Raw genomic sequence first — 26,869 nt, forward strand, 5'->3', positions numbered from 1 at the left:
AGATCCTGTGTTCAGTCAAATTGAAATTCTTAATAATTTTTGAACAAAGGACGATTTCACACTGGGCCCCACAAATTATATAGCTGGTTCTACCTGGAGTAGTTTGGGAAATTTTGGAAGAGAAGACGTAGACCTGGCAGGGCAGAGCTGGAGGGAGAGGAAAACAGGACACTTATTGTAATGCGGAAGGGGAGGTGGGGTCCTCAGGCCTGGGTGGCCAGGTGGTGCGGGGGAAGGAGCTAGAACTGGTGCTGCAAGGCAGGTGGAGAGGGAAAGGGCTTTGATGTTAAATGGCTTGAGGCTCAGTGCAAGGAAGCCGCCAAGGACAGCTTCAGCAGCTGCAACTCAGAAGGGAGGCCAGGGCTGGAGCTTTGGTCACAGACTTCCAGATGCATATCTTGGTGACACTACAGGATCCCCTGGGAGGGGTGAGGACTAACAGCTCTGTGGCTGGTCCTGGGCTTTTGGTCCAACTTAGATTATTGGCTTCTGAGACTCCTGCTTTGGCGAGCGGTGGAGGAAGACTTTAGGGGCAGGGCTGGATGATGAGCGCCTGAGCCCCAGTTCCCCATGTGGTATACTATGACCACGTGGCTGTCTGCTTCAACACTGCCATGGACCGCACTCATTTCAGGGACATTTCCCATTCAACTCATTCCCTGCATTCCTGAGCCAAGATTCACATTCAGGGGCCACAGGCTTCTTCCTCACTCTTCACAGTGGATTGCAGCCTGATGATGATGGCAGATGACAGGACTTAATCAAGACTTTGGGAAGCCTAAAGAGTATACCGCATTTCCTCTTCTCTGGGTATTGTTAGTTTCTTCTTTCTCATGGGACTTTCCATATTCTGGGGGAGGAGTTTTACAGGAAATGAACTCTTTCTTAGGAGGTCAAGCTCTTCTCCAGAGGGTTAGAACCTGGAACCCACCTTTCAGACCAGTTTTCCCATCAGGCACCACCAGAGGCTGGTACAGGTGGCTGGCACCCGTGATACCTATCTGTGTCCTTGATTCCAATAGCCCAAGCCAGTGTTCTGCCTTTTTTTCTTCTTCTTCCCTATAAAGCACAGACTAGGTAGACGGTGGGTAGGCTGGTGAGGAATAGATTGTGATTCTGTCCATCAGCCCCATGCTGAGAGGCCCCTCTCTCAGCTACATTACTGCCTAGTCAATCCCAGGAGTTCTGTCCAGGGCTATCCTGGGAAAACTTGGTTTTGAAGGGTCCTGTGGTCGCCTCTGGGCCTGGGCTGCATCCTTGCTTGGGATGGAGAGATAGTAGGGTAACATCCCCAGGACAGGGACAAGAACTCAGGATGCCAGCTGCCTCTGAATCCAGTTCCTCCTCCAGAAAAGGTAAAAAAGGCAGCCTCTCTGCTCCATCAGACTTGTGGTTCTTTGTTTTCTGTGCAGGTCCTCTTTTTGGTATGTGGGTGTGAGGATGGCGGGAGGCACACTTGGGGAGGTGACTCATACACCGAACTCTGCCTTGGATAGGGGTTGATTTTAACCCCTGATCTTCAGGACAGCTGGGTCTGTGAAAGAAGTGACTAGGGGACAGTTAAAGCGACAAAATCTCCTCACTGTCCCAAGCACTTGCCCAGCCACCAAAGCTGTAGGCCAGGGAGCAAACACGGGCAAGAGTGCTATGCCTGGCTACAGTAAGAGAGAGTCTAGGGAGGAGCAGGTCTTTGTGCTCCAGGGCAGGGCACAGTGCTCTAGGTGGGAACTGGTGCCCCAGGTGAGACCCAGTGCTCAGAGAGACCCGGTGCTCCAGGGGGATCTAATATTCCAGGCAGAACCTGATGCTCCAGGGTCCTGGCGTCCCAAGAGCTTGCACCCCATGCCTGAGTGTGTGAAGCTGTGTGTTTTCTTTTCAAGAGCGGACACAGATGCTTGGAGGGTAAATGTTCCAGACTTGGCTTCTCCGGGCATGTGAAATTGTGTGTGAGAGGCAGGGGGAGCTGGAGAGAGAAAAGGACAGAGGGACAGGACCACACAAATAGATCTATAGATGAAGTTACTATGGGGCAAGGGAGAGAGAGAGGTTTAGAGATAGAGCGCGAAGGGATGAAGACAGGAAGAGCCACACACGATGGATACCAAGACCGCGCCACTCAGGTTGTGTCTTCCTGAATGTGTAAGGACGAGGGAGTGACCCGGGTAAGAGCCACCAGGCGCAGTTTCTAGGGTGAGCCTTCAGCTGCCCTTCTGCAGCAAAGGGGCAAGAAGCAGGGCCTAGGACCCAGAAGCACATCCCTGCGCCTGGCGTGGGCGCAGCCCTCCGCGATGGGCAGCCAGGGCGCCTGGGCGCGCCTAAGTCTGAATGAAGAGGTGGAAGTTGGTGCGCGTGAACTCCTGGTGGATGCTCTCCAGGAGCGCGTCGGCGCCGGTGGCGGGCTCGGGGGTGCCGGGGGGACCCGGCCGCGCGCTGTATTCCGGGGTGTAGGTGAAGGAGAAGGCACTAGGGTAGAAGAGCCCGTCGGCGCGCACCAGGCTCACGGGCACTGTGATGGGAGCGCGCAGCCAGCGCCAATCGCTACCGAAGGCCGCCACGTCCGGCACCACGCACACCAGGGACCGCGGGCTCCTAGGGGTGGGGCACCAGGGTGAGGGCTGCGGCGACTCGGCTGACGCGTGCGCCGCACCCCGCCAACGCTCCCGGGGGTCCAAGGTTGCTGCCTCCCCACTCCGTACCTGTACATGGTTTCTGCTTCCACGTCCCCAAACCACACCTTGAGCCCCGCGTGGAAGTTGTCTCCGTGGAGCTCCAGCGTGGCCACGTCGCCCCCGCCGCTCAGCTGGGGGAGGGTGGGACCAGGTGAGGTGAAAGAACGGAGCAGGGCGGGAACCTGCTGCCCTCCTCCCACTGGCACCCAGCGCAGGAAGGTACCCCCCCCCGCCCAACGCCCCTAGCGCAGCTTCACCTCGAGGGTGCTGATGAGGGGCACCGGAGTGACCGGCTCCCGCGTACACGCCAGGCTGGTGCTGAAGGAGAATTCCACCGCCTCGGTGCCGATGATGGTCCAGCAAGAGCTGTCGTTCAGCAGAGCCCTGTTCGCCTCCTTGGGGCAGGGAGAGGCCTGGGAGGAGACCCGAGGGGACCAGGCAGAAGCTTCTCATGGTGGCCACCAGCGTGGGGAGCCAGCATGGCGCGTCGGCTTCTGCATTAGGCCAACTGGATACCAATCCCAGGCTCTGGCGTTTACTTGTCCCTTCAGCTTGGACAGTGCCCTCAAGTTCTCTCAGAGTTAAGTAAGCTCGTTGGGCTAGCTGATTTCTTTCCCCTCCCTCCTTCCCTTCCTTCCTTCTTTCCTTCTTTCTTTCCCTCTCTCCCAGCCCTCCTCCCTTCCTCCCTCCCTCTCTCCTTCCTTCCTTTCTTCCTTCTCTCTTTATTTCTTTTTTCTCTTTTCCTCCCTTCCTCCCTCCCTTGTTCCTTCCCTCCTTTCCCTCTTTCCTTCCTTCCTTCCTTCTCTTTCCTTCCTTCCTTTCCCTCTTTCCTTCCTTCCTTCCTTCTCTTTCCTTCCTTCCTCCTTCTTTCCCCTCCTTCCCTCCCTCTCTCCTTCCCTCCTTCCCTCCTTCCTTCCTCTCTCTCTCTGTCTCTTTCTCTCTGTCACCCAGGCTGGAGTACATTGGCACAATCTCAGCTTGCTGCACTCTCTGCCTTTTGGGTTCAGGTGATTCTCCTGCCTCAGTCTTCTGAGTAGCTGGGATTACAGGTGTCTGCCATGACACCCAGCTAATTTTTGTATTTTTAGTAGAGATGGGGTCTTGTCATGTTGACCAGGCTGGTCTCAAACTGCTGACCTCAAGTGATCCTCCCGCCTCAGCCTCCTAAAGTGTTGGGACTACAGGCATGAGCCATTAAGCCCAGCTTGGGCTAGCTGATTTCTAAGGATCTTTTTTCTTGGGATCCTAGAATTCTGTGTGGCTTTTTAAATTTTTTTTAACATTGCGCAATTCTATGCTCTAATAATCTACAATTTTAATATTCTTTGGGAAGGAATATTCTTTGGGAAGGAATAATACTAGCTATTTTTCACATATTATTCTATCTCCTAACATTCTATGATAATATTCTTTTGGGAGTAATACTGCTTAATGACAATTATTATTTTCCATATTCTATAATTTCCTACATTCTGTGTCTTTTATCTATGCTTTGAATAGTCTTTGCTCAATAATTCTCTGCTATTACCTATGATTTTTATTTACATTCTACAATTTTATATCTATCTATCTATCTACATATATATATATATATATAGAGAGAGAGAGAGAGAGAGATGGAGTCTCACTCTTATTGCCACAGATGAAGTGCAATGGAGTGATCTCGGCTCACTGCAACCTCCGCCTCCCAGGTTCAAGCCATTCTCCTGCCTCAGCCTCCTGAGTAGCTGAGATTACAGGCACCTGCAACCACGCCCAGCTAATTTTGGTATTTTTAGTAGAGACAGGGTTTCACCATGTTGGCCAGTCTAATCTTGAACTCGTGACCTCAGGTGATCCGCCCACCTCAGCCTTCCAAAGTGCTGAGATTACAGGCGTAAGCCAACCACACCTGGCTAGAGTCCCAATATTATATGACTCTAAAATTCTTTAGGAAGGAATATTGCTTCACACTATGACTTACTACTATTTTCCTACATCCTATGATTCTGTCCTGGGAGTCTATGATTTCAATGTTCCGTAGGAGGCAGTACTACTCAGGAAGTAGCAATCATGACCATGATGATGACCTTACATTCTGTGGTTCTCTGTATTCTCACTTTCCAGGACACTTGGTGCTGGTATTCTCTGCTTCTTACCTGAAATTGTACCACCTTCTCTGTGGCAAGGCATAAGTAGGTACCTCCCCCTCCTGGGGGACTGCCTGGAAACTGGAATGCACACTTGTGCAGCTGGGAGATGGGCTCATCCACATCTAGGAGTGCACACTGCTTGGCTACTTTACGGATGATCTGCAGTGGAAGGGTGGTAGGAAGAGTGATGGCGAGCTGCCCAGGTGTCCAGAGGCTGCCCTCCCAGCCAGCTCTCTGCTACTCCAATAGCCACATGGGCACTAGTGGATTCTCCCTGCCCTATGACTTCTGTCTGGTCCCACAAAAGGCTGAGTGAGAACAGGTGTCTTCATGCTTTGGGGCCTCACTCTCCAGCCCAGCCCACGTGTGCCACATTCTCTGCATGGATCTCAGGGGACCCGTCCAGGCATGCCCTCCCTTCCTGTACCATGGGGGGTAATGTGATCCCGGTGACTGTGCAGACGAGCTGCACCAGGGAGCCGTAGCGAACGTAGCCCTCTCGCGGTGGGAAGTCTCCTGGGGAAGAGTGCCCATCAGCTGGGGGTCAAACAAAGGAAGGGGCAAGGTTTTCAGGGGCCCCGAAGCTTCTGCTTTAAACTCTGTCTTCTTGTCTCTGGCTCTTCCTCACATCACACATGGGCCTTGCAGGAAGGGGTGGTACTCAGGGGAGCAGCTAAGACTGAAGGGTCTAATTCTGGAGGGGTCATTTGAGGCCATCCTCACAAATGCCCACCCTGGGGAGAGAGGTAGGGGCAGGCAGCTTAGTTGATATGAGGGGAAAGGACATGGATAATGGAGTCAGAATAGCTTGTATCAGTCACCAGCTCATGGGGACTGTGGACAAGTCTTTTTGTGTTTCTGAGCCTTAATCACATGGGGCAGAGTTGACCTTCCTTAAGGAGTCATGGTGAAGGTTAAATAAGCTAGTGCATGGGAAGCGCCCAGCCCCAGGGGCTGCAGATGTCATTACCCAGGTGGAGCGTGAAGGCAGCCCACTGTCGTGCACTGGCCACAAAGGCCCCGTCCTGCACAGAGAGGTAGCGTGTAGAGACCGTCTGGGATCGCAGGCGGTTGAAGAGGGAGACCTTTGAGCCGGAGGATATGCACACTGTGAGGGCAAGGGTGAGGGTCAGGGTTAGGGTTAGGGTCAGGGTTAGGGTAAGGGTTAGGGTCAGGGTTAGGGTCAGTGTTAGGGTTAGGGTTAGGGGTGCAGCCAGTGCATTGTCCTGGCCTGACTTGGTCCCTTGGACTTTCCAGATTAATTTCCAATCCTCTGTCTCCTGTGCCAGCCTGGCTAATATGCCCACGGCCTAGACACGCTGGGCATTCACAGTTCACAGTTTACGCCTGGAGGAGTCCCCTGAGATCCATGCAGAGAATGTGGCACACAGGGGCCGGGCTGGAGAGTGAGGCCCCAAAGCATGAAGACTGTAGTACCGGCGACAGTCCTGCTTCAGAACATTTGTCTGCTCCTTTTGCTGCCTGGATATCTTTCAGTTCAAGAAACAAAATTAAAACACCCTTTTCTTTTTGAGACAGCACCTCACCCTCTCACCCAGGCTGGACTGCAGTGGTGCTATCACAGCTCACTGTAGCCTCGACCTCCTGGGCTCAAGCAATCCTCTGATCTCAGCTCTCCACGTAGCTGGGACTGCAGGCGTAGGTCATCATGCCCAGCTCTTTCTTTTCCTTCCTTCGTTCCTTCGTTCCTTCCTTCCTTCCTCCCTCCCTCCTTCCCACCCTTCTTTCCTTCCCTCCCTCCCTCCCTCCCTCCTTCCTTCTTTCGTATAAAAAATGAGGTTTCGCCATGTTGCCCAGGCTGGTCTTGAACTCCTAGGCTCAAGTGATCCCCCAAGCTCGGCCTCCTAAAGTGTTAGGGTTACAAGCATGAGCCACCGTGCCCCACCTATGTAACTTTTAGTCTGTCCCTTGTTCAATCCCTGCCTGCCTAGCTCAGCTCCTGCCTAGTTCAACTTTTGTCTGCTTTGGGACCCCAACTCCCACCCGGGAGTTTGGTGTCCGTCCCTTTCCTCTCTGCTTTTCATCCTCCCGCTCTTCTCATCCCCAGGCCTGGGCCGCAAACATCCAGACCCCTTCCTCTCTCAGCTCCGACTCCACCTTTTCCACTCTGACCCCACCCCTACAGCCCAGCCTACCCCCACCACCGCGCCCCAATTTAGCCTCTCTGGGCTTGGTTGCACCACCCCGCCCAGGCCCGCGGTCAGGCCCCGCCCTGCTCACGGTCGGTGTTTTTCAGCGACTGCTTCTTCTGCGAGGGCTTGGAGATGACCTTGATGAGGCGGCTGTGGAAGGTGCCCAGCTCCAGGCCCCCGCGCAGCACCAGCCTCAGCACCAGCCGAAAGTGCTTCCTCTTGTCTGCATCTGAGACGTACAGGGTCTTGGCGCAGCCGAATTCCTAAGGGGCTCGCGGGGACAGGGTCGTGTCATCCCAGCCCTCCGCCGTCGGATGAAACAACCTCTTCCAGATATCGGACGTCCGCCCCGTCGGAGGTGACCAGACGCTCCACCACCCACGCTCTCAGGCTTGGCCTTAACGCGGGACCCCGGCCTCCCGGTCTCCCCACCGATCTCTTGGCTTTGGGAGGGGAGTAAAGGAGTCCTCCTTTCCCAGGAGAGGCAAGGATGGGAGAAGGAATCGGACCCCTTCCCGTGCGCTCTCACTCTGGAGTCCGGCTGCTGCTCGAAATTCAGCTTCTGCGTCTCCGCGGCGCTGCCGGACGCGCTGTCCAGTCCCATGTAACCACAGACCGTCGGCCCGGTCTCTCCCGCCTGGTGAGCTGGAAAGGGACGCGAACTGGCTCTGGAAGGGCCCGGGAAGGACGCAGGTGCCAGGCAAGCTTAGCGCTCGCCACCAGAGGGCGCGGGGAGACAGCGCCTGCGAACCGCCCCTCTCCCGGGCCCAACCTTGGGATCCTCCCGACCGAGCAGGCGGCCGGCAGCCCTTGAGTTCGCCCTCACCTTGGTCCTGCCCCGGCTTCACCCTCCAGCCGGGCCCCGCAAGGTAGACACAGGGCGGGGGGCAGAAGAACCTGCGGAGATAAGTGAGCGTTGGATTCGTGCATACATGTTCACTTGGCTCTCCTGTGAGCACGGCAGGTAGTAGCGTAAACCCAGCAGAACCTTCGTTTCCTCCTCCTGCTCTACCCCACGCTTTTTCATGACTGTAAACCCCATTCATATCCAAACCTTATTATTTTATTTTATTTTATTTTTTTTCCCGGAGCTTTGCTCTTGTTGCCCAGGCTGGAGTGCAATGGCGCGATCTCGGCTCACTGCAATCTCCGCCTCCCGGGTTCAAGCGATTCTCCTGCCTCGGCCTTCCGAGTAGCTGGGATTACAGGCACCCACCACCACGCCCGGCTAATTTTGTATTTGTGGTAGAGAGGGAGTTTCACCATGCTGACCAGGCTGGTCTCGAACTCCTGACCTCAGGTGATCTGACGCCTCTGCTTCCCAAAGTGCTGGGATTACAGGCGTGATTCGCTGCACCAGGCCCTTCTGTTTTTTCTAATTGCAGCATGCTTTCCCCAGATTTTCTCCAGGCTGGCTCCATTTTAACATTCACGTTTCAGTTCTGATGTTACCTCCCAAAATGTCTCTCGACCTCCTTGGCCTTTCTAACTAATGTACCCTCTGCCTTCAGTTTCCGTCAAATTGCCTTGTTCAGTTTTCCTTCTAGTGCACATCATAATCTGCAAGTATCTTGTCTACTGATTTGTGGGGAGTTTACTGTCTGTCTCTTCCACACTTGAGTGAGAGTGTGGACTACAGAGCAGGGGCTCTCTCTGTCTTGTTCAGCTGCATGCCCAGTGTCCAGCAGTGCCCAGCAGTGCCCATAGAGCCTGGTGCATACATGAAAAACATTCAGTAAGTAGTTGTTGAATGAACGAATAAGTGAATAAATGGGAGAATGAGTGAACGAATGGAGACAGCAGATTCACAGGGAATCTCCTGGTGTGGGACTATAGACCAAAGTGGGGGCTAATGGTGGCTGAGGGACAATGCCCTTGGTTGACCAATAGCTGAGATCTCAGTCCTGAGGCCTCCTCTGGGTCCAAAGGAGGCCCAGTGGGTGGATGCAGGGGTGCATAGGGCCGACAGCTGCAGAGACCTGAGAGGGGCCACCGAGGCACCTACCGCTTCTCATTTCCGTAGGATTTCTGGGCCACCTTGGCGTGCAGGATCCGCACAGTCTGTTCGCACTGTTGCTGCAGGCACCTGCGCACGCCTCCCCGCAGAATGGTGGCGTGCTCTGGGGATGACCTGCAGGGTGGGGGGAGGGGGCAGGCAGGTCGACCGGCTGCAGGAGGGACAGCCAAGGGTCAGGGTGGCACAGGGTCCAGTCACTCAGGTTGAGCAAAATGAAGCGGGCAGGCGGTTAGAGTGAGTGGGGAAGGGTGGGGCTTCTCTACACTCTGCCCCCATGGGGTCAGGAAAAGGGAGCGTTAGGTAAGGAGGAGACTAGGCTGCAAACTGTAGGCTAAATATTTAGGCTGTGAGGTGCTCAATGAGGCCTGAACAGAGCACAGGGGACCACCCAGGCTCCACTCTGCAGGTCTGGCGTCTTGCCCATTGGAGCCCAGGGCCATGGGGACACGTGGCTATGACACAAAGCCCACACTTATACTGGCCGTGGGATGGAGAAGAGTATTTTAGGGTTGATGGCATTGGTAGAGATGAAGCTTCCCCACCCTAGGGAAGCAGGGTGTGGGGGTGAGGGGTGGGGGGAAGGGGGAGCCTTTGCTGGGCTCCTGGCCTGGGAGTGCTCTCTAGCCTCCTGCCTGCAAATAGGAAGGGGCCCAAAACCTCATCCCCAGGATGGGGGGTGGCATGGGGGAATCTGAGCCTTTCTGGGGCCAAAGCCATATTCCTCCCTTTCTCCCATGAGAAGTGGCCTGTCGCTGTGTGGGCTTTCCTTCCCTTGATTACAGGAGTCAAGACAGAGAACATGGGTCCTGCGGAGTGAGCCAGGTTACAGCCTAGAGGCCTGGTGGCTTCCCAGCCTGGGGGTCTGGATCGGCGTGGGTGGGTGTGCCACAGCAATTGCAGGGGGCGAGTAGAGGAGTGGCGGTGGGGAGAGATGTGGGGGGTTAGCAGGTTGAGGCCCAAGGAGAGACGTGGACACTGAGGCTGTCCTTCTGAGCCCTTTATCCTCTTGGCAGGACCCAGTCTCTCCTCACTCCTGGAGGGGACAGTGTAGGACCGCACCCTCCAAAGCCAGGCCAGGCAGTCAGCAACCACAGCCAGGACCGCTCCACCCCTTGGGGCTCTCCTCGAGGAAGTGCCTCCTAAGCTTCCAACGCATTCCGGCTACGGAGTGTGGCTGCCCCAGTCTCCTGTCTCCCGCTGTAGCGGAATTCCAGCCTGGCCCGCAGCTAGCCCTGTCTGCAGCTCCAAGAGTGGTAGGAGCAGGGGGTGCTGAGTTTGCCCCCCCTCAGGAGGAAGGGGGGAATCCCTCCCTGCCAGTGGGAGGGGTTGCAGCCTGCGCTTCCCCTCCCCACCCGCCAGCCCTGGGTTAAATGCGGCCGCCGCCTCTGCGTGCTCCAGCTGCCTGGCAGTCCCCACCTAGGGCAGGCTGCCACGCCATTACCTGGTCCAAGTGCCCGGGAGGCTCCGCCTGTCGGCTTCGCTCTGCAGCTGCATCTCTGATCTGTCCCGCAGACTCAGGTGAGTCAAAGGGTTGGGAGGCACTGAGGGGTCTGCCGGGGAGTAGGTGTCAAGCCAGATCAGGCGACTGTATTTTAGCAGAGGCATGGCCTATGGTGCCCTGTTTGACATGCAGTACCCTTCCCCACTTCTTCAGGGTCCTTTTGAAATCAAGCCCCAACCAGCAAGGCCATCAAAATAGGGTCATCCATTTTCTACTCTCATCCATCTCTCCAGGAACCCCCTGAAATGTCCCTAAGGGACATTTGAGAAATGATTTACAGGTCTCTCATCCATTCCTGGTTCTCTCACTCAATCCCACCTCAGGGCATCTCTGAATCTTTCTTTTAACACAAGGATGAGCTCTGCAGAGGAATCCTGGGTTCCAGTGTCAACCCCGCCATGACATCGCTGTGTGCCCTTCAGCAAGACACCACCCTCTCTGGACCTAGTTTCTTTCTTTGTAGAATGAGGGGTTTGGAAAGGTGATGAACTTTGGGCAGTCGTTATTTTGACTTTCTAGGATTCCCGGGGTGGAGGCAGGGTGCCAGGTGAGATGTTGGCTCAGACCAGGAACAGGATGAGGGAAACCTTAACCAAGATTTGGGGACCCAGAGGTGTCTCTGAGTGGGAAAGGATGGCGGGTGGCAAAGGCCCCTCATGCCTTAACCCTCATGCTGCCTAGGGATGGTGGCCTTGCCGTGGCCCAAGTTAGGGAAGGGTTCCCTGCCCTCCCACCTCCACCAACGCTGCCACATCCAGCTTAGTCACCCTCCCACGACCGGCTCTGCCAAAGGGATTTCTGTTCTACCAGGCCTGGGAGGGGAAAGGGGAGAAGAATCCGGACAAGAAGGCCGCCTGGAGTGAGAAGCAGGCACAGGCCTCGCTCAGAATAGGCGCATTCACAGAATTAGGGGTGGGGGCGGGGCTGCGGTTGGGTTAGGGGCGGCTGGCCCTCTCTGCCAAGAAACAGCAACAGAAAAATGGCTAACACAGCTTCAGCATGGGGCGCCAGGGTAGGGTGGGAACTGGAAGGAAAAGCGGTTTAGTGACTTCTAGGCGCCGGGGGCCTCAAAAAGAAGAAGGGGAACCAGGAACCCTAGGTTCTAATCCTGTTTTTGCAGCTCGGTGGGCTGCCTTCTTGGGCCTTAGTTTTCCTGTCTGTACAGTGAGGGGTCCTTCGTAGTTCTCAAGGGGCGTCTCCGGGGCCGCGGGAGGGTGAGCTCACCTGCTGCCCCTGCAGGGTCCATGGCGGCTCCACCGGGCCCCAGCCGCTCACCCGCCCTCTGGGCGAGTCCACTGCTGCTGTCGCTGGAACCCTGCACACTCCTGCTCCCCAGTTCTTGTGCGGGATATATCCTGTCCAGGTCTTATCTCCAAGGCCCTGGGCCCCGGCCCGCTGTTTGCTCGGGGTGGGCGCACCTGCTGGGCAGATGTGGGCTTCCCACGCCCCTGCCATCTCGGGCGCCCCCTGGCGGTCGCTCCTGAGAGCAGGCGGGAAACAGGCGCCAAGCCGCGCGTTCTCCTGCGCGGTGGGTTTTGTTCTGCTGGCTGCCGCGCCACCACGCTCAGTCCCCGCCGCCTGCGGCTGGGCAGTGCGTATCTCTTTGTGTGTGTGGAGGGCTATAGGGGAGTTGGCGACTTGCGAAGTCAGCCACACAGAAGCTTCTTGTGTGCGTAGGGGAGTGGGCCGAGGTGGGGAAGGGCTTCTGTCTGCAGAGATTCGCCTGGCAGGAGAGGCACCCAATGCGCGGGCTGGCTCACAGAAACCAGCAGGCGTGGGATTCTCCTGCCGCAGCCACTTTCTGGCCGAATGACTGTAGGCAACAGCAATTAACTTTTCTGAGCCTCAGTTTCCTCATCTATATGATGGGGACAATCACAGCCTTAGTCTTACAATTGCAGAGAGGATTGAATACCACAAAGCGAGAAGAGCATTTAACACTGTGCCTGACATTTAAGAAAGGCCTTTTTTTTTCCTGTTTAAATTTTGTATATTTGTGTCTATGTATCTATTCTTATTTACTGTTCTGCAGTTTCACAAAGAATCTCTTGTGCGCTAAGTGCGGTGGCTTATGCTGAGGTGGGAGGATCACCTCAGGTCGGGAGTTTGAGATCAGCCTGGCCAACATGGCAAAACCTGTTTCTACTAAAAGTACAAAAATTAGCTGGGCATGGTGACAGAAGCATGCAGTCCCAGCTACTCCGGAGGCTGAGGCAGGAGAATCGCTTGAACCTTGGAGGCAGAGGTTGCAGTGAGCAGAGATCATGCCACTGCATTCCAGACTGGGCGATAGAGCAAGACTCCATTAAAACAAAAAACAAACAAACAAACAAAAAAACCTTGTGTTTCCCAGTAATCCCACTGTGATAAAAAAAATTTTAAATTCTGAATCATTTCAAAAATACACAAAAATAGAGAAATTAGTAATTAAATAAACCCACAACTCTCTTCCTCTCCTCCAAGTCCCTATCACCCAGAATAAGAGATCTGTAAATACTGTTGCTTTTCTATTTTCCTTCCTCCATCCAGGCTTTGACACCTCCATTCTCTGTTCCTAAGCACCATGAGAGGCCTTTGCTGGCCTGTGTTGCTGTTCCTTCTTCAGCCCTGGGAAACCCAGCTCCAGTCTGCAGGTGAGCTGGGGCCCAGCCCTCACCAGCGGGAGGAGGGGAGCCGAGTCAGGTCCTCCCTCTGCAGCCAGCTCCTCCTGCTGGGGAGAGGGAAGCAAGGGCTTTGGAACATAAGGGACTGGGTTTAAGTTCCCCTCGTCACCTCTCTGGGCCTCAGTTTCTTCATCTGTAGAATGTAGCTTAGTTTGGGGCACATGCAGACCTGCCCATGGGATGTTTAATTTGGAAAAATTATTCGAAAACATGGAAAACCCAGGAAATTTTACATAAAAATCCCTGTTTGGTACTTCTCTTGAAAAAGCCAGGGATCTGCTAACATCCAATTTGCAGGTGCATGGCAGCATTTGGTTGAAGCTGCCTGCCCAATTTAAGAGTGATTCAGGCTGTTTGGATCCGCCGTCCTAACCCAACCAATTCATCTATGTTGCCTGCCTGATCCCTGCAGGCTTTGAGTTTGTGACGCTTCCTTGCCCCCCTCTTCAATGGGTAATACCTTCTCGGAATAGCCCTCAGGGCTGTGAGATGAGGGAATTTGTGCAATCTCCTAGGCCAGGTGCCAGGCACATGCCGGGTGAGTGCATCTATCTAACCTGCCTTTGCTGTGCTGGGCGCTGTTATGCCGGAATTGCGGCATTTCTCCTTGAGTTTCCCTTGGGGAATCTCCTCGGAGGTGAGGTTTTGCTGACCTAGGAGAGTCTTCCCTGATCTCCCAGCAGGTCCCAGGTGTCACACTGGGCCCCTGGATCTGGTGTTCGTGATTGACAGCTCCCGCAGTGTGCGCCCTTTCGAGTTCGAGACCATGCGGCAGTTCCTCGTGGGCCTTGTCCGCGGCCTGAACGTGGGTCCCAACGCCACGCGCGTTGGTGTTATCCAGTACTCGAGTCAAGTGCAGAGTGTCTTCCCTCTCGGCGCCTTCTCGCGCAGCGAGGACATGGAGCGAGCCATCCGCGACCTGGTGCCTCTGGCGCAAGGCACCATGACAGGACTGGCAATCCAGTACGCCATGAACGTGGCCTTCAGCGTGGCCGAGGGTGCGCGCCCGCAGGAGGAGCGTGTGCCGCGCGTCGCTGTCATCGTAACGGACGGGCGGCCTCAGGACCGCGTGGCCGAGGTGGCGGCTCAGGCGCGCGCCCGTGGCATTGAAATTTACGCGGTGGGGGTGCAGCGCGCGGACGTGGGCTCCTTGCGCGCCATGGCATCGCCCCCGCTGGACGAGCACGTCTTCCTCGTAGAGTCCTTCGACCTCATCCAGGAGTTCGGCCTACAGTTCCAGGGCCGGCTGTGTGGTGAGTCAGGAGAGTGCTGGAGCAAGGCTCCAACTCTGAATCCAAATGCTTGAATTCCTTTCCCACCACAGTAAATCCCATCCCTCGGGGTGGCCCCGCTCTTTCCAGGTAGAGTTGCTTGGACCTACCGCAGACTGTTTCAGTTTTCAGCTGTGACCACTTCTGCTCAGGATCCATCAACAAGGAGCAACCTACAGTTTCTTGCCCTGCCCGCCACAGCTTACCACAGGCTTAATGTCAAACTCCAACATCAAACCCCTGTACACAAGGAACCAGTGATTCTCAAAGCTGACAGCGATCGGCTGCTCCAAAGGGTCACGGCCTTCCCTCATGGGGATGGCTCCTCCCATTATCATCTTAGCTTCTCCCACAAATGCTGCAAGATCTGTTCTAGCCACGTTTTGAGTTTATTCCGCCCACCTTGATTTAGCACCTCTCCACCTCCCTACCCACTCCTGCCCCTGTGGAGTCCTGTTCTATCCCACTGACATGTCTAACTGGGTGCCCCCTCTTCTGAGCCTACTGGCAGGCCTCAAGACTTATTCTTTCCCTAAGCCCTCCTACCCGGTACACCCCTCTCAGATGAGTTATTTCCCTCTGAAAGCCATTTGAGGGTGATGCCTGCCTCTGATCCCATCCCCACCCAGCTCTCTCTTGTTGGAGGCTTCTGCCTATCTGTTCACTACTGAGTCTAGTCCTGTGTGTACTCAGGGAAGGACTGGTGTGCTGAAGGGAGACATGGCTGCCAGCACCAGTGTGTCAACGCCCCGGGCACGTTCCACTGCGCCTGCTACCGGGGCTACAAGCTAGCAGCAGATAACAAGAGCTGTCTGGGTGAGAGCTACCCCTGCCCTGCAATCTCACTGCCCCTGAACCTTCTTTGGCTCCCCATTGCCCCAACATCAGACCAATGAGTTTGGAAGGGCCTTTGGCAGTAAAAGCACACCTCCATCACTTTACAGGCCTAAGAAAGAAAGGTATTGCCCGGGGTCACACAAGTCCCTGGTGGGAGCCCACAGTTCAGCACGCTTTCTGCTCCTCTTTCTCCCTGTTTTCAGGCTAGTCTCCTATCTGGCTCCAAACCACCTCCCAAACTTGTTTCTGTCTTTTTGTTTTGTTTGAGACAGAGTCTCGCTCTGTTGCCCAGGTTGGAGTGCAATGCTGTGATTTCGGCTCACTGCAACCTCTGCCTCCTGGGTTCAAGCAATTCTTGAGCCTCAGCCTCCCTAGTAGCTGTGATTTCAGGCACCCACCACCATGCCTAGCTAAGTTTTGTATTTTTAGTAGAGATGGGGTTTCGCCATGTTGGCCAGGCTGGTCTTGAACTCCTGACCTCAAGTGATCTGCCCATCTTGGCTTCCCAAAGTGCTGAGATTACAGGTGTAAGCCACGCTGCCCTGCCAATTCTCACTTTTTTCTACAGGGTAATTATCCTCTCTTCAGTCCAACTCTTGGCCATCTTTGCATATCCAGACCATCAAGATGCTCAACAACAGGGCAATAGTTCCCATCTTCCACAGAAGGAAGCTGTAAATAGCAATTACTCTCTTCCATTATATTCCCATTTTGCAAATAGTAAAATGGAGGCTCAGACAGGTAAAGTGGCCAAACCTGTCCTCTGTAAGTCAGAGAGCATCTTGAGGACGGGACAGGCCCTGACTAAGTAGGTCAGGATTGTTGGGGTTGCAGCCCAGGCATAGGTGTTCTTATAAATTTCTTATTCCACCTGATTTTGATTAAAAAAGAAAAGAAAAGAAATTTCTTCAGGCAGTTGTGCTACCAGAGCTGAGAAGGGCAGCCCTGGGCATGGACTGACCTCATCTCTTCCCCAGCCATTGATCTGTGTGCTGAAGGGACCCATGGATGTGAGCACCACTGCGTCAATTCCCCGGGCTCCTATTTCTGTCGCTGCCAAGTTGGTTTTGTCCTCCAGCAAGACCAGAGGAGCTGCAGGGGTGAGCAACAACCCCGCCCTCCTGCCACACCCAGGACTGTGGCCTCCGACGGCTCCAGTCAGAGGTGACACCTTGCTGTTTCTTCCCTCCGGCCAGCCATTGACTACTGCAGCTTTGGGAACCACAGCTGTCAGCATGAGTGTGTTAGCACCCTTGGTGGACCACGGTGCCACTGCAGGGAGGGCCACGACTTGCAGCCCGATGGGAGGAGCTGTCAGGGTAAGGAGGGCTTTCCTACATTTGTGGGAGGGATAAGAGATCTTAGCTGGTGGGATTCATCCTGACTCATCCTTCCCTGTCTCTCCTTTAAGTCCGGGACCTTTGCAATGGCGTGGACCATGGCTGTGAGTTCCAATGTGTGAGCAAGGGCCTCTCCTTCCGCTGCCTGTGCCCTGAGGGGCGGCAACTTCAGGCAGATGGCAAGAGCTGCAGCAGTGAGTGATGGGTGGGAGGGTGTTCTGTCTGTTTCTGCCCCATTGCCCACATTCTGAGTGTCCTTGACTTTGCCTTTGCTGTGGCCCCTAGGCTGCGGTGTGAATGTGTGTGTGTGGTGTGGGGGTGACATTGGAGGGGATGCCATTCCCTGCCTCCATCTCTTTCCTCTCAACCTCTACTCGGCTGCCAATGTTAATTTTAAAAAATATATTTGATCGCACTCCTCCTTTGCACATAAGCCTTCTGTGGCTCACCAGTGCCTACAGAAGAAAGATCAAATGACTTTGCCCTAAATGTTTCAGATGGTGAGCAAAACCACATTAATGGATAATGAAATCAATTTACTGGGTTACAACCAACATTAAAAAAAAAAATAAAGAATGGAAGACAACATAGAGTTTACTGCCTGTAGAAATAGTTACATTATTCTTGAAACTTTAGTTCTATATGTATTCTCCTTATTATTATTTTTGCTGTGGGCTGTGATAAAAATTTTGGAACTGCTGCCTTAGCTTCAGCCAACTCCATCAGCCCGTCTCCTGCCACACTTGAACATTTCAGTCTTACTGGCCTGCCCCTCCCTGAGTGTGTCTGGAGCTCTGCATGCCTCTGTACGTGCTGCATCCCATCTTCTAGACTGTCCCTGACTGCCTTGGCAAACTCCTACTATCTCTCAAGACTGTCTTAGTTTATTCAGGCTGCTATACCAAAGTACCATAGACTGGGTGGCTTAAACAACATTTATTTTTCACAGTTCTGGAGGCTGGGGAGTCCAAGACCAAGGTGCTAGCAGATATGTGTCTAATGAGGGCCTGCTTTCTGATTCTCAGATGGTACCACTATCAACACCTCCCCGTGCTGCGCGCGCGCGCGCACACACACACACACACACACACACACACACACCAATCTTCTTGCTGCATGCTCTTCTCTCTCTCTCTCTCTCTCTTTTTTTTGAGACGTAGTTTCACCCTTGTTGCCCAGGCTGGAGTGCAATGGCGCAATCTGGGCTCACTGCAACCTCCGCCTCCCAGGTTCAAGAGATTCTCTTGCCTCAGCCTCCGAAGTAGCTGGGATTACAGGCATGCACCACCACTCCTAACTAATTTTGTATTTTTAGTAGAGTTGGGGTTTCTTCATATTGGTCAGGCTGGTCTCCAACTCCCGACCTTAGGTGATCCACTTCCCTCAGCCTCCCAAAGTGCTGGGATTACAGGCATGAGCCACTGTGCCTGGCCACATGCTCTTCTCTTCTAGCACTTTCCTTGACCAGAGCATGTGCCATGTCTGACCTGCTCTGTCCTGTCTTCATCGATCAGGATTATGTTTTAATTCTTGTTGAGCCCTCTTTGGTCCTAGCAAATTCCCTGGCTCAGAATAGGGAAGGCAGCATTCTAGAGTGATTCAGGAACATGGGTTTTGGAGTCAGACGGACCTGGCTTCATGTCTTCGCTCAGTACTAACTGTGAAATCTGGGGCAATCATGTTATCCATCAGAACCTCAGGTTATAGAAAATGGGGACAATACTCAAGCTTATTGGGAGGATTGAGAATATGTATAAGCCCATCACGCAGTACCTGCCACATGGTAAGCTGTCGGTGAATAATGTTTTTGTTATTATTATTGTTAATATTGGTACAGTGTTAGAAGTGTGCCTGATACATAGTAGATGATCAATAAATGGTAGTTATTGTGGTCATTATTATGATTGTTGTTAAAAAGATGCTTTTAGCAGTGTCTGGTTTGTTCTAAGCACTGAATAAATGTCAAGGGCAATGATGATGATGGTGGTGGTGGTGGTTGTGATGATGGCGATAATTACTACACTGCCCGGCACAGCAAAGACTCAGGAAATTTTGTCTGTTATGTAACAAATGTTTGCAAATGAATGACTAGATGGATAGACAGCTGCTGCCAGTCAAGAACCTGGTCCCTCAATTCAAGTTCTTCTGGCCGTGCAGGGTGCCGGGAAGGTCACGTGGACCTTGTTCTGCTGATTGACGGCTCCAAGAGCGTGCGTCCACAAAACTTCGAGCTGGTGAAGCGCTTCGTGAACCAGATTGTGGACTTCCTGGATGTGTCCCCCGAGGGCACGCGTGTGGGGCTGGTGCAGTTCTCGAGCCGCGTGCGCACTGAGTTCCCTCTGGGCCGCTACGGCACCGCAGCCGAGGTGAAGCAGGCGGTCCTGGCCGTGGAGTACATGGAGCGCGGCACCATGACAGGGCTGGCACTGCGGCACATGGTGGAGCACAGCTTCTCCGAGGCACAGGGTGCACGGCCCCGTGCCCTCAACGTGCCTCGCGTTGGTCTGGTCTTCACCGACGGCCGCTCCCAGGATGACATCTCGGTGTGGGCAGCGCGTGCCAAGGAGGAAGGTGGGCTTGGCATGGGACACAATAGGCTGGGCTTGGGTCAGACGGGGGGAGACAGCTTTCCCGAGGCCTGGGGCACCCTCTGAGTCCCCGGCCCTGTAGGCATCGTCATGTACGCCGTGGGCGTGGGCAAGGCGGTGGAGGCGGAGCTGCGCGAGATCGCCTCGGAGCCAGCAGAGCTGCACGTGTCCTATGCCCCGGACTTCGGCACCATGACGCACCTGCTGGAGAACCTCAAAGGCAGCATCTGCCCAGGTAAGAGCACCTCTCTCGGGGCTCTTCCTTTCTCTCATTGCCCACCCTCTGATAGCTCCCCTTCCTAGTCACCCCCTACCCTCTTTGTAGTCATAGCCAGAGGTTGGGCTCACTAGACAGAGTTTTGCACCTCCAAATGTGGTCCGCAGGCCAGCTGCAGGGCGGTGACCCAGTAGCTTCTTAGAACTGAAACATTTCTGGTGCTCTCCAGACTGAATAAATCAGAATTTCCACCTCGACAAGATTCTCAGGTGATTTGTAAGTATATTAAAGTCTAAGAAACCCTAGACTAAGCTACCCATCCCCCAAATCAGAGGAGGTTCAGAATAATTTGGGAAAAATTTTTTGAAGGCACACCAGACAGCATTTGTAAGTGGAGTCACAGCATACATCCCCTGTACTTGTTAGAATTCAACCTTATGAACTTGTCAAAGTGGCAGGTCTGAGTATACTTTAAGTACAGGCAGGACTGTTTGTTTTTCATTTTGTTTTGTTTTGTTTTGGTCGGGGGAGCAACGCAGCTCATAAATGCAATTCTTTTGCTTCATCATCTGGCGCTCAGCTGAGGAAAAAGACTAACTCTACCTGTGGAGGAGAAAGGGGCTCCTGAATTGTGTGTATTGTGCTCTAGGTGATATAGGGAATGTCTCCAGGGTAACTTGTACCCTAGGGTCTTTAGACACTAACCCAGGCTTACGATGTGACTCTTCTTCCAGTTTATCAGGCTCCAGCTCCAGAAAGCAGATTAAGTAGGGCTGATCTGGATCTGGAGAATCTGTGTGTGTGTTTTTTTTTTTTTTTAAGTATATGTTGTGGGGGCAGGTGCAGTGGCTCATGCCTGTAATCCCAGCACTCTGAGAGACCAAGGCGGGTGGATCACTTGAGATCAGGAGTTCAAGACCATCCTGGGCAACATCGTGAAACCCTGTCTTCACCAAAAAATACAAAAATTAGCCGGGCATGGTGGCGGGCACTGAGGCAGGAAAATTGCTTGTTTGTATATGGATATACATATGTATCTACATATACAAACACACACACACACACACACACACACACACACACACACACTCTTCACTCCCCCGCCCCCAGCTAATTTTAATTATTGTGGAGTCCCTGAATTAGCTGCTCTTTCAGGGCTCTTCCTGTGCTGACTCTTACATGCCCCGAAGTGTGACTTTGGACAAGTCACTTACCCCCACCCTTACCTTAACTTTTCTTTTCTGTAACAGAGGAGGCACTGGCTGCCCAAGTTTACCTCTAGCTCTGGAGTTCTGAGAGAAGTCTGGGCTCTGTGGTCAAGGCTCTTTACCAAATGGTGGTATCACTGTCTCCTGTCTCCAACCCTTGGATTCTCCATCTGTAAAATTAGGGATCTTTGCTGGATTGTTGTCAATAACAAGACTTACAGCAGTTTGTTAATAGTACATACAAGACCAAGATGAAGAGACAGCTTTTAAATCATTACAGCAGTGTTGTTGAAGGCTAAAGGACAGGCATTGGGCTTATTATTTCACTACTTGTAATCCCTTTCCTTTGTATTCCTAAGGTACTTTTGTTGTAGCATTTTTTTAAGTCATTCCCTGTTATATATATATATATATATATATATATATATATATATATATTTGAGATGGAGTCTGGCTCTGTTGCCCAGGCTGGAGTGCAGTGGCATGATCTTGGCTCACTACAACCTCTGCCTCCTGGATTCAAGCGATTCTCCTGTCTCAGCCTCCCGAGTAGCTGGGATTATAGGCGCCCGCCACCACACTTGGCTAATTTTTTGTATTTTTAGTAGAGACGGGGTTTCAACATCTTGGCCAGGCTGGTCTTGAACTCTTGATCTCATAATCCACCTGCCTCGGCCTCCCAAAGTGCTGGGATTACAGGCCTGAACCACCTCGCCCGGCCTTCCTGTAATCTTAACAATGGCACATGCTTATAGAAATTTAGTGAATCTAAGATACCATTCACTTTAAGAGTCACCATTATTTTATGTGCTGCTAAGAAAAAACATGTGCCAATTTTAATTATAAGGTCTCCTGCTCAACCCTCAAGATGCTGAGATGTATAGGGCAATAGAGTTGGATCAGGATTAGTGGTTTCTAAACATTAGGGTACATCAGAATCACCTGAGGGACCTTTAAAAACACAAATTGCTGGGCGTCAACTCCAGAGTTTCTGATTCAGTATGTTTGGGGTGGTGTCTGATAATTTGCATTTCTGATAAATTCCTACATGATGCTGATGCTGCTGGTTCAAGGACCACACTTTGAGAATCACTGGTCTAGTTGAAATACACTATAAGACAGTGGTACACAACCTTTTTGGCACCAGGGACTAGTTTTGTGGAAGACAATTTTTCCATGATGGTGGTGCGGAGGATGGTTTCAGGATGATTCAAGCATGTTACATTTATGGTGCACTTTATTTCTATTATTACATTGTAATATACAATGAAATAATTATACAGTTCACCATAATGTATAATCAGTGGGAGCCCTCAGCTTGCTTTCCTGCAGTTAGATGGTCCCATCTGTGGGTGATGGGAGACAGTGACAGATCATCAGGCATTAGATTTTCATAATAAGCCAGCAACCTAGATCCCTCCCATGCAGAGTTTACAATAGGGTTTGTGCTCCCATGAGAATCTAACAATGCCATGGGTCTGACAGGAGAGGAGCTCAGGTTGTAATGGGAGTGATGGGGAGCAGCTGGAAATACAGGTGAAGCTCCCTTGCCTGCTGGCTGCTCACCTCCTGCTGTGTGGCTCAGTTTTTAACAGGCCATGGGCTGGTACCGGTCCATGTGATGTGCTGGTAATGGTCCATGGCCTGGGGGTTGGGGACCCCTGCTGTAAAGTATTTACTTGAAGCAGGCAGTGTTCTAGATCTGGCTTTTTCAAAAAGGTAGGCAGCTATTACAGGTACCTATTTAATTAAAATGGATTGAAATAAAATAAATTTTAGACCTTTAGTGGCACCAGTCACATTTCAAGCGTTAAGCAGCCACATGTGGCTTGTGGCTGCTGCTTCGGATAGGGCAGGTACAGAACACTTCCATCATTGCATACAACTTTATTTGGAGAGTGCTACTCAAAGTGGGGTCCACAGACCAGAAGCACCGTCATCATTTGGGATCTTATTAGAAATGTAACTTCTGAACTCCTTCTCCATTCTGAATCAGAATCTATATGTTAACAAGCTCTCCTGATGATTCCAAAGAGCCATAAGGTTTGAGAAACACTCTTGTAAGTTGTGCACATGCGCACACACACGCACACATACACAGGTGACCGAATCCTCGAAGCCACTAATGCATACATTCTTTCATTATATCCATTTTATAGATGAGAAAACCGAGCTTAGAAAGGTTAGTGAGTTTCTCAGTATTTCACAGCTACTTAGCTTGGGACTCAGCCCAGGTCTCTCTGAATCCAAAGCCCATATACTCAACCATAGGCCCAGTACAAGGAAATCAGAGGGCCAAGGCTAGCGCAATTTCTCATCCCCCTGCCCCTCTGTGCCCTGCTTGCAGAGGAGGGCATCAGCGCCGGGACAGAGCTTCGGAGCCCATGTGAATGCGAAAGCCTCGTGGAGTTCCAGGGCCGCACGCTGGGGGCGCTCGAGAACCTGACGCGGAGCCATATCCTTTGGGGCTGGTGGCCCGGGCTGGAGGGAAAGTGAAGGGACCGCGGCGAACCCCAGCGGCTTCCTTAACCGCGCACTGGCCCAGCTGACCGCGCGCCTGGAGGATCTGGAGAACCATCTGGCCAACCAGAAGTGAGGGCCACTCGGGCTGGGGCGCGGCCCCACGGACCGTGCCAGCTGCGCGCCATCGGGGCGCCGGGGCCAGGCAGAACCTGGGCCAGTCGGGGTTGGGCTGTCCGGGCGGAGGCGCTGGCGGGCTTCCCGCGTTGCGCTGAGCTGGCCTCGCCGGGACCAGAAGGCGGACTGCGGGGGTCACGGGGATAGCGGGTGGTGGGGGAAGGGGCACGTGCCAGACCGGCACGCCCTCGCCGCGTGCTGCTCTCAGTTCTTTGTTGGATTTGTTTGTTTTCTTTTTCTTAAAAAAAAAAATCTGATTTCCACCGGGTCCGTTTTTGGGTCTTGCTGCACCGCCAGCTGGAGGGGAAGCCAGACGGAGCACGCTCTGCCGGCGCCCGGGCAGCGTCTCCTTGGAGAAAGGCGCATTGTGCGGGGGTCGGGCGCTAGGGCGCCGCTTTCCCCTGCTTGTTTGTTCAGCGGAGAACAGATAGCTCCTTATGCAGGCTGCGGGAAGGGAGGGGGTTCAACAGGAATCCTTGGGGTCTGAGCAAGTCTGCGCCACCCCATTCCCCAGCGGATTGAACACTTTGCTCTCCGGCCAGGCCTGTCCCATGGTGCCCCCAAATCTGGCTCAAAAGGTGCTAGGGCTGAGCGCTGGTGAGGGGTGCGGTGTGGGGGTGGCATTGGTGGGAAACCGAGAGGCAGTAATTGAACCCTAAATGTTTGGAGTGGGAGTGGATAAATGAGCTTTGCCCGATTTTAACTCCCTCCTGCACTAGGTGGGAAGAGGAGGAGGTATCAGCCAGGACCCCTGTCTACCCAGCCTGGGGCCTTCCTTCTGTCACCATCCCAGCCCCGCCGAAAACACTTCTATCAGCAAAGAACACAAACCAGTACCATTTTCCAGGTGCATGCAAGAAACCACGAAGTTTAAAATGCTTCCTAGAGTGATTTGGGGAAAGGTATTTTGTGTTTATTTCCTTATCTGCAAAGAAGAGACTGGAATTCTTACCCCCAAGAGTGATCAGGAGAATCAAGGACATTCTTCTAAGGCATGTGACACTGTGCCTGGTACCTGTCAGGCCCTCAATTAATGGTAGCTGTTAACTATTCTTATAGTAATAGCTAACATATTTAGTGTTGGGCATTACTATAACTGATTTGCAGGTGATTGCCACCACTCTTCTGCATGCTGTTAAATATGTTAAGTAGCTAACATATTTAGTGTTGAGCATTATTGTAACTGATTTTCATTTTATCCTTGCAACCATCTTATGAAATAAGAATTATTGCTTTTATCATCCCCATTTTACAGATGAGGAAACTGAGGCACAGAAAGGTTAAGTTTCCAACAGTAACATAACCAGTAAGAAACTGAACCAGGATATTTCCTATGGCTGCCCTAACAAGTTACCACAAATTGAGTGGCTAACAACACAAATTTATTACCTTACAGTTTTTAGGTCAGAAGTCTAAGATGTGTTGGCGAGTCTTTATTCCTTCCGGTGGCTTTTGTTTCCTGGCCTTTTCCAGCTTCTAGAGGCTACCTGAATTCCTTGGGTCCTGGCCCCACATCACTTCAACCTGTTTCTGTCAGCACATTTCTTCCTCTGACTCTGACACTTTCATCTCTGTCTTATAAGGACCCGTCTGATTATATTGGCATGACCTTGATAATCAAAGATAATCATCCCATCTCAGGCTCTCTATCTTAGCCACATCTGCAAAGACCCTTTTGTAATGTGAGGTGACATAATCACAGATTCCAGGGATTAAAACGTGGACATCTTTGTGGGGACGGCTATTCTGCCTACCACATGGGGCTTGAAGCCAGGCTGACTGACTTCAGAGCAGCTGCTCTTAGGCACTCTGTGCCAGGCACCTTGCTAGGCTTGGTGAAGAGGTAGAAACTGACGATTGAGAAAAGCTGTTGAGTTGTGGAAGCTCCAGGCTAGAAGGGCTGCGGTCAACCTGACTATACCTGTAGCAGAAAGAGGGAACTTCAGATAAGAGGAGGGAGAAATTCCGGGGAGGTGATCGTTAAACAGTGGCTGGAATTTTCACAGGAGGCCACGGGGGACTTTACAGGTGAGTAAAGCATGAACTATGTGTGGTCAGGAGAGACTGGAGTATGGGGGGTGGGAATGATCATCTTAACTGGCCATGCGGATCAGATGAGCTAAAGCCCTATGGACACCACTTGGCATGTGACCTCACCTTGCCTTACCACTCATTTTACATTTGTGGAAACTGAGGCCTAGAGGCCAGAGTTGCCTGCCCAAGATCACACAGAGAGAAAGCACCAGTTCGTTTCTCCTGCAATTTCCCTCGTGGCCACTGGATGGCGCTGGAGATCTGATTTGGAGCTGGGTCGTAGCGCCTTTGCAGGCCTTTGGCATCTGGCATTTGGGCTGCAGAGCCTGTCCTTCTCCCTTCATTTCCTCACTCTGCCAGCCCCACCACTGAAGCCTACAAGCTGCTTCTGTTCCCATGCATTAGCCCCATGGTGCTGGATTTGAAGACCAGCCCTGCTACGTACCAGGTGCATGTTGGTGTTGACAGGTACTGGTTCCCTTGCTCACCTCTTGGTTCCTTTCTCTGATTTCCCTTTCTTCCTACCCCCTCTACCCTGCTGGATAGAATGAAATTCCAGTTCCCTAATCATGCCCAACATAAGGGCAGCTAGCCCTTGCTTCTTTGTTTGTACCCCCATCCTATGTCATGGGGTAGAAGATTTACAATGAACTCATGAATTCAGTAAAACAAACATCCATTAACCCAAGAACTGAAAGTGAGAACCCAAGTAACAGTGCGAGGAGAGTAACACTGCCAGGAAAGCTCAGAAGGAGAAGGCACCGAGCCGGACAAAGAACCCCGGGCCTGGGTCTCTTGGTGCCCAGGCAAGCAGGGGTTTATATGGCTTTCAGAGCTTGTTAAGATGAGGAACAGAGCATGGACGTGCTGGGGAGTCCTGAGCCCAGGTCCTGCAGAGGGAACTCAGCACCCTCCGCCCTCTTGGTTCCCTGGAGAGTTTGAATCATGGAAACAGGACGGTATCTTCCCTCATGGTTAGCAGAGACAGCACTTCCAGGGCTGTTTCTTAGACGTAGTACCATGCACTAGATGTGGCCTTGGGCAGGAAAGTGCAGGTCAGGAAGGGCCTGTCACTTCAGCCTAGTGCGGGGCTCCCTCTCTGAGGTTCGCCTCTCTCTGTGGTGTCTGGCTCTGTTTCGCCACGGTTTTTGACCTTTCGCTCCTTCTATTCTAGCTCACAGCTCACTCCATTTCTGCAGCTGGCACAGCTGCTGTCTCCAAGGGTTGTCTACTCTTCTGTCTCTTTGGACCCAGGATAGTGAAACAGAAAGAAAACTATCAATTACCAAACGCCGGCAGCATGCAGAAGAGTGGTGGCAATCACCTCCTCCTCCGCTTCCTTCTCATCTCAGGCCCCCAACAAGTCATCCCTCCAGCTCCAACCCCTGCAGAATTCCTTGGTGGCTCACTGCGCACTCGAGCCCTCTTTCCCTCAGGGCTAGCTTAGTTTTTGGCTTCACATACACAGACTAAAACAAAAAAAATCAGATAGGTAAAACCTTTGTATTAAAAATATTTTTCATTGTACAAGCCATCCAAGGTCATTGTTAAAATAAAACTTAGGCCGGGCACAGTGGCTCACGTCTGTAATCCTAGCAGTTT

The 26,869-nt window shown here is 52.6% G+C and overlaps 2 protein-coding genes across 3 annotated transcripts; one reads left to right on the forward strand and one right to left on the reverse strand.

Moving 5' to 3' along the window:
* RBPJL (recombination signal binding protein for immunoglobulin kappa J region like) lies at positions 1 to 10,635 on the reverse strand. Its single transcript, XM_032263698.1, has 11 exons — positions 10,413 to 10,635; positions 8,960 to 9,085; positions 7,781 to 7,851; positions 7,484 to 7,599; positions 7,043 to 7,217; positions 5,772 to 5,909; positions 5,229 to 5,338; positions 4,808 to 4,960; positions 2,927 to 3,082; positions 2,697 to 2,800; positions 1 to 2,589 (listed from the first exon to the last, which is right to left on the reverse strand). Exons 1-11 carry the CDS (start codon positions 10,574 to 10,576, stop codon positions 2,316 to 2,318), a joined length of 1,587 nt encoding a protein of 528 aa, XP_032119589.1. The 5' UTR covers positions 10,577 to 10,635; the 3' UTR covers positions 1 to 2,315.
* Positions 10,402 to 26,215, forward strand: MATN4 (matrilin 4). Of its 2 annotated transcripts, none has more exons than XM_032263696.1 (11): positions 10,402 to 10,489; positions 13,002 to 13,105; positions 13,819 to 14,388; positions 15,100 to 15,222; positions 16,221 to 16,343; positions 16,440 to 16,562; positions 16,655 to 16,777; positions 18,741 to 19,154; positions 19,254 to 19,406; positions 22,944 to 23,051; positions 23,134 to 26,215. In XM_032263696.1, exons 2-11 carry the CDS (start codon positions 13,036 to 13,038, stop codon positions 23,190 to 23,192), a joined length of 1,866 nt encoding a protein of 621 aa, XP_032119587.1. In that variant the 5' UTR covers positions 10,402 to 10,489; positions 13,002 to 13,035; the 3' UTR covers positions 23,193 to 26,215. The 2 variants fall into 2 exon arrangements, with proteins under 2 accessions (XP_032119587.1, XP_032119588.1); XM_032263697.1 differs by having other exon boundaries at positions 10,408 to 10,489; positions 13,032 to 13,105; positions 23,134 to 23,497.
* The last annotated feature ends 654 nt before the right edge of the window (positions 26,216 to 26,869 follow it).

Source organism: Sapajus apella, unplaced genomic scaffold, assembly GCF_009761245.1.
Source record: "Sapajus apella isolate SASKATOON/1434 unplaced genomic scaffold, GSC_monkey_1.0 scaffold137, whole genome shotgun sequence".
Taxonomy (NCBI): Eukaryota; Metazoa; Chordata; class Mammalia; order Primates; family Cebidae; genus Sapajus; species Sapajus apella.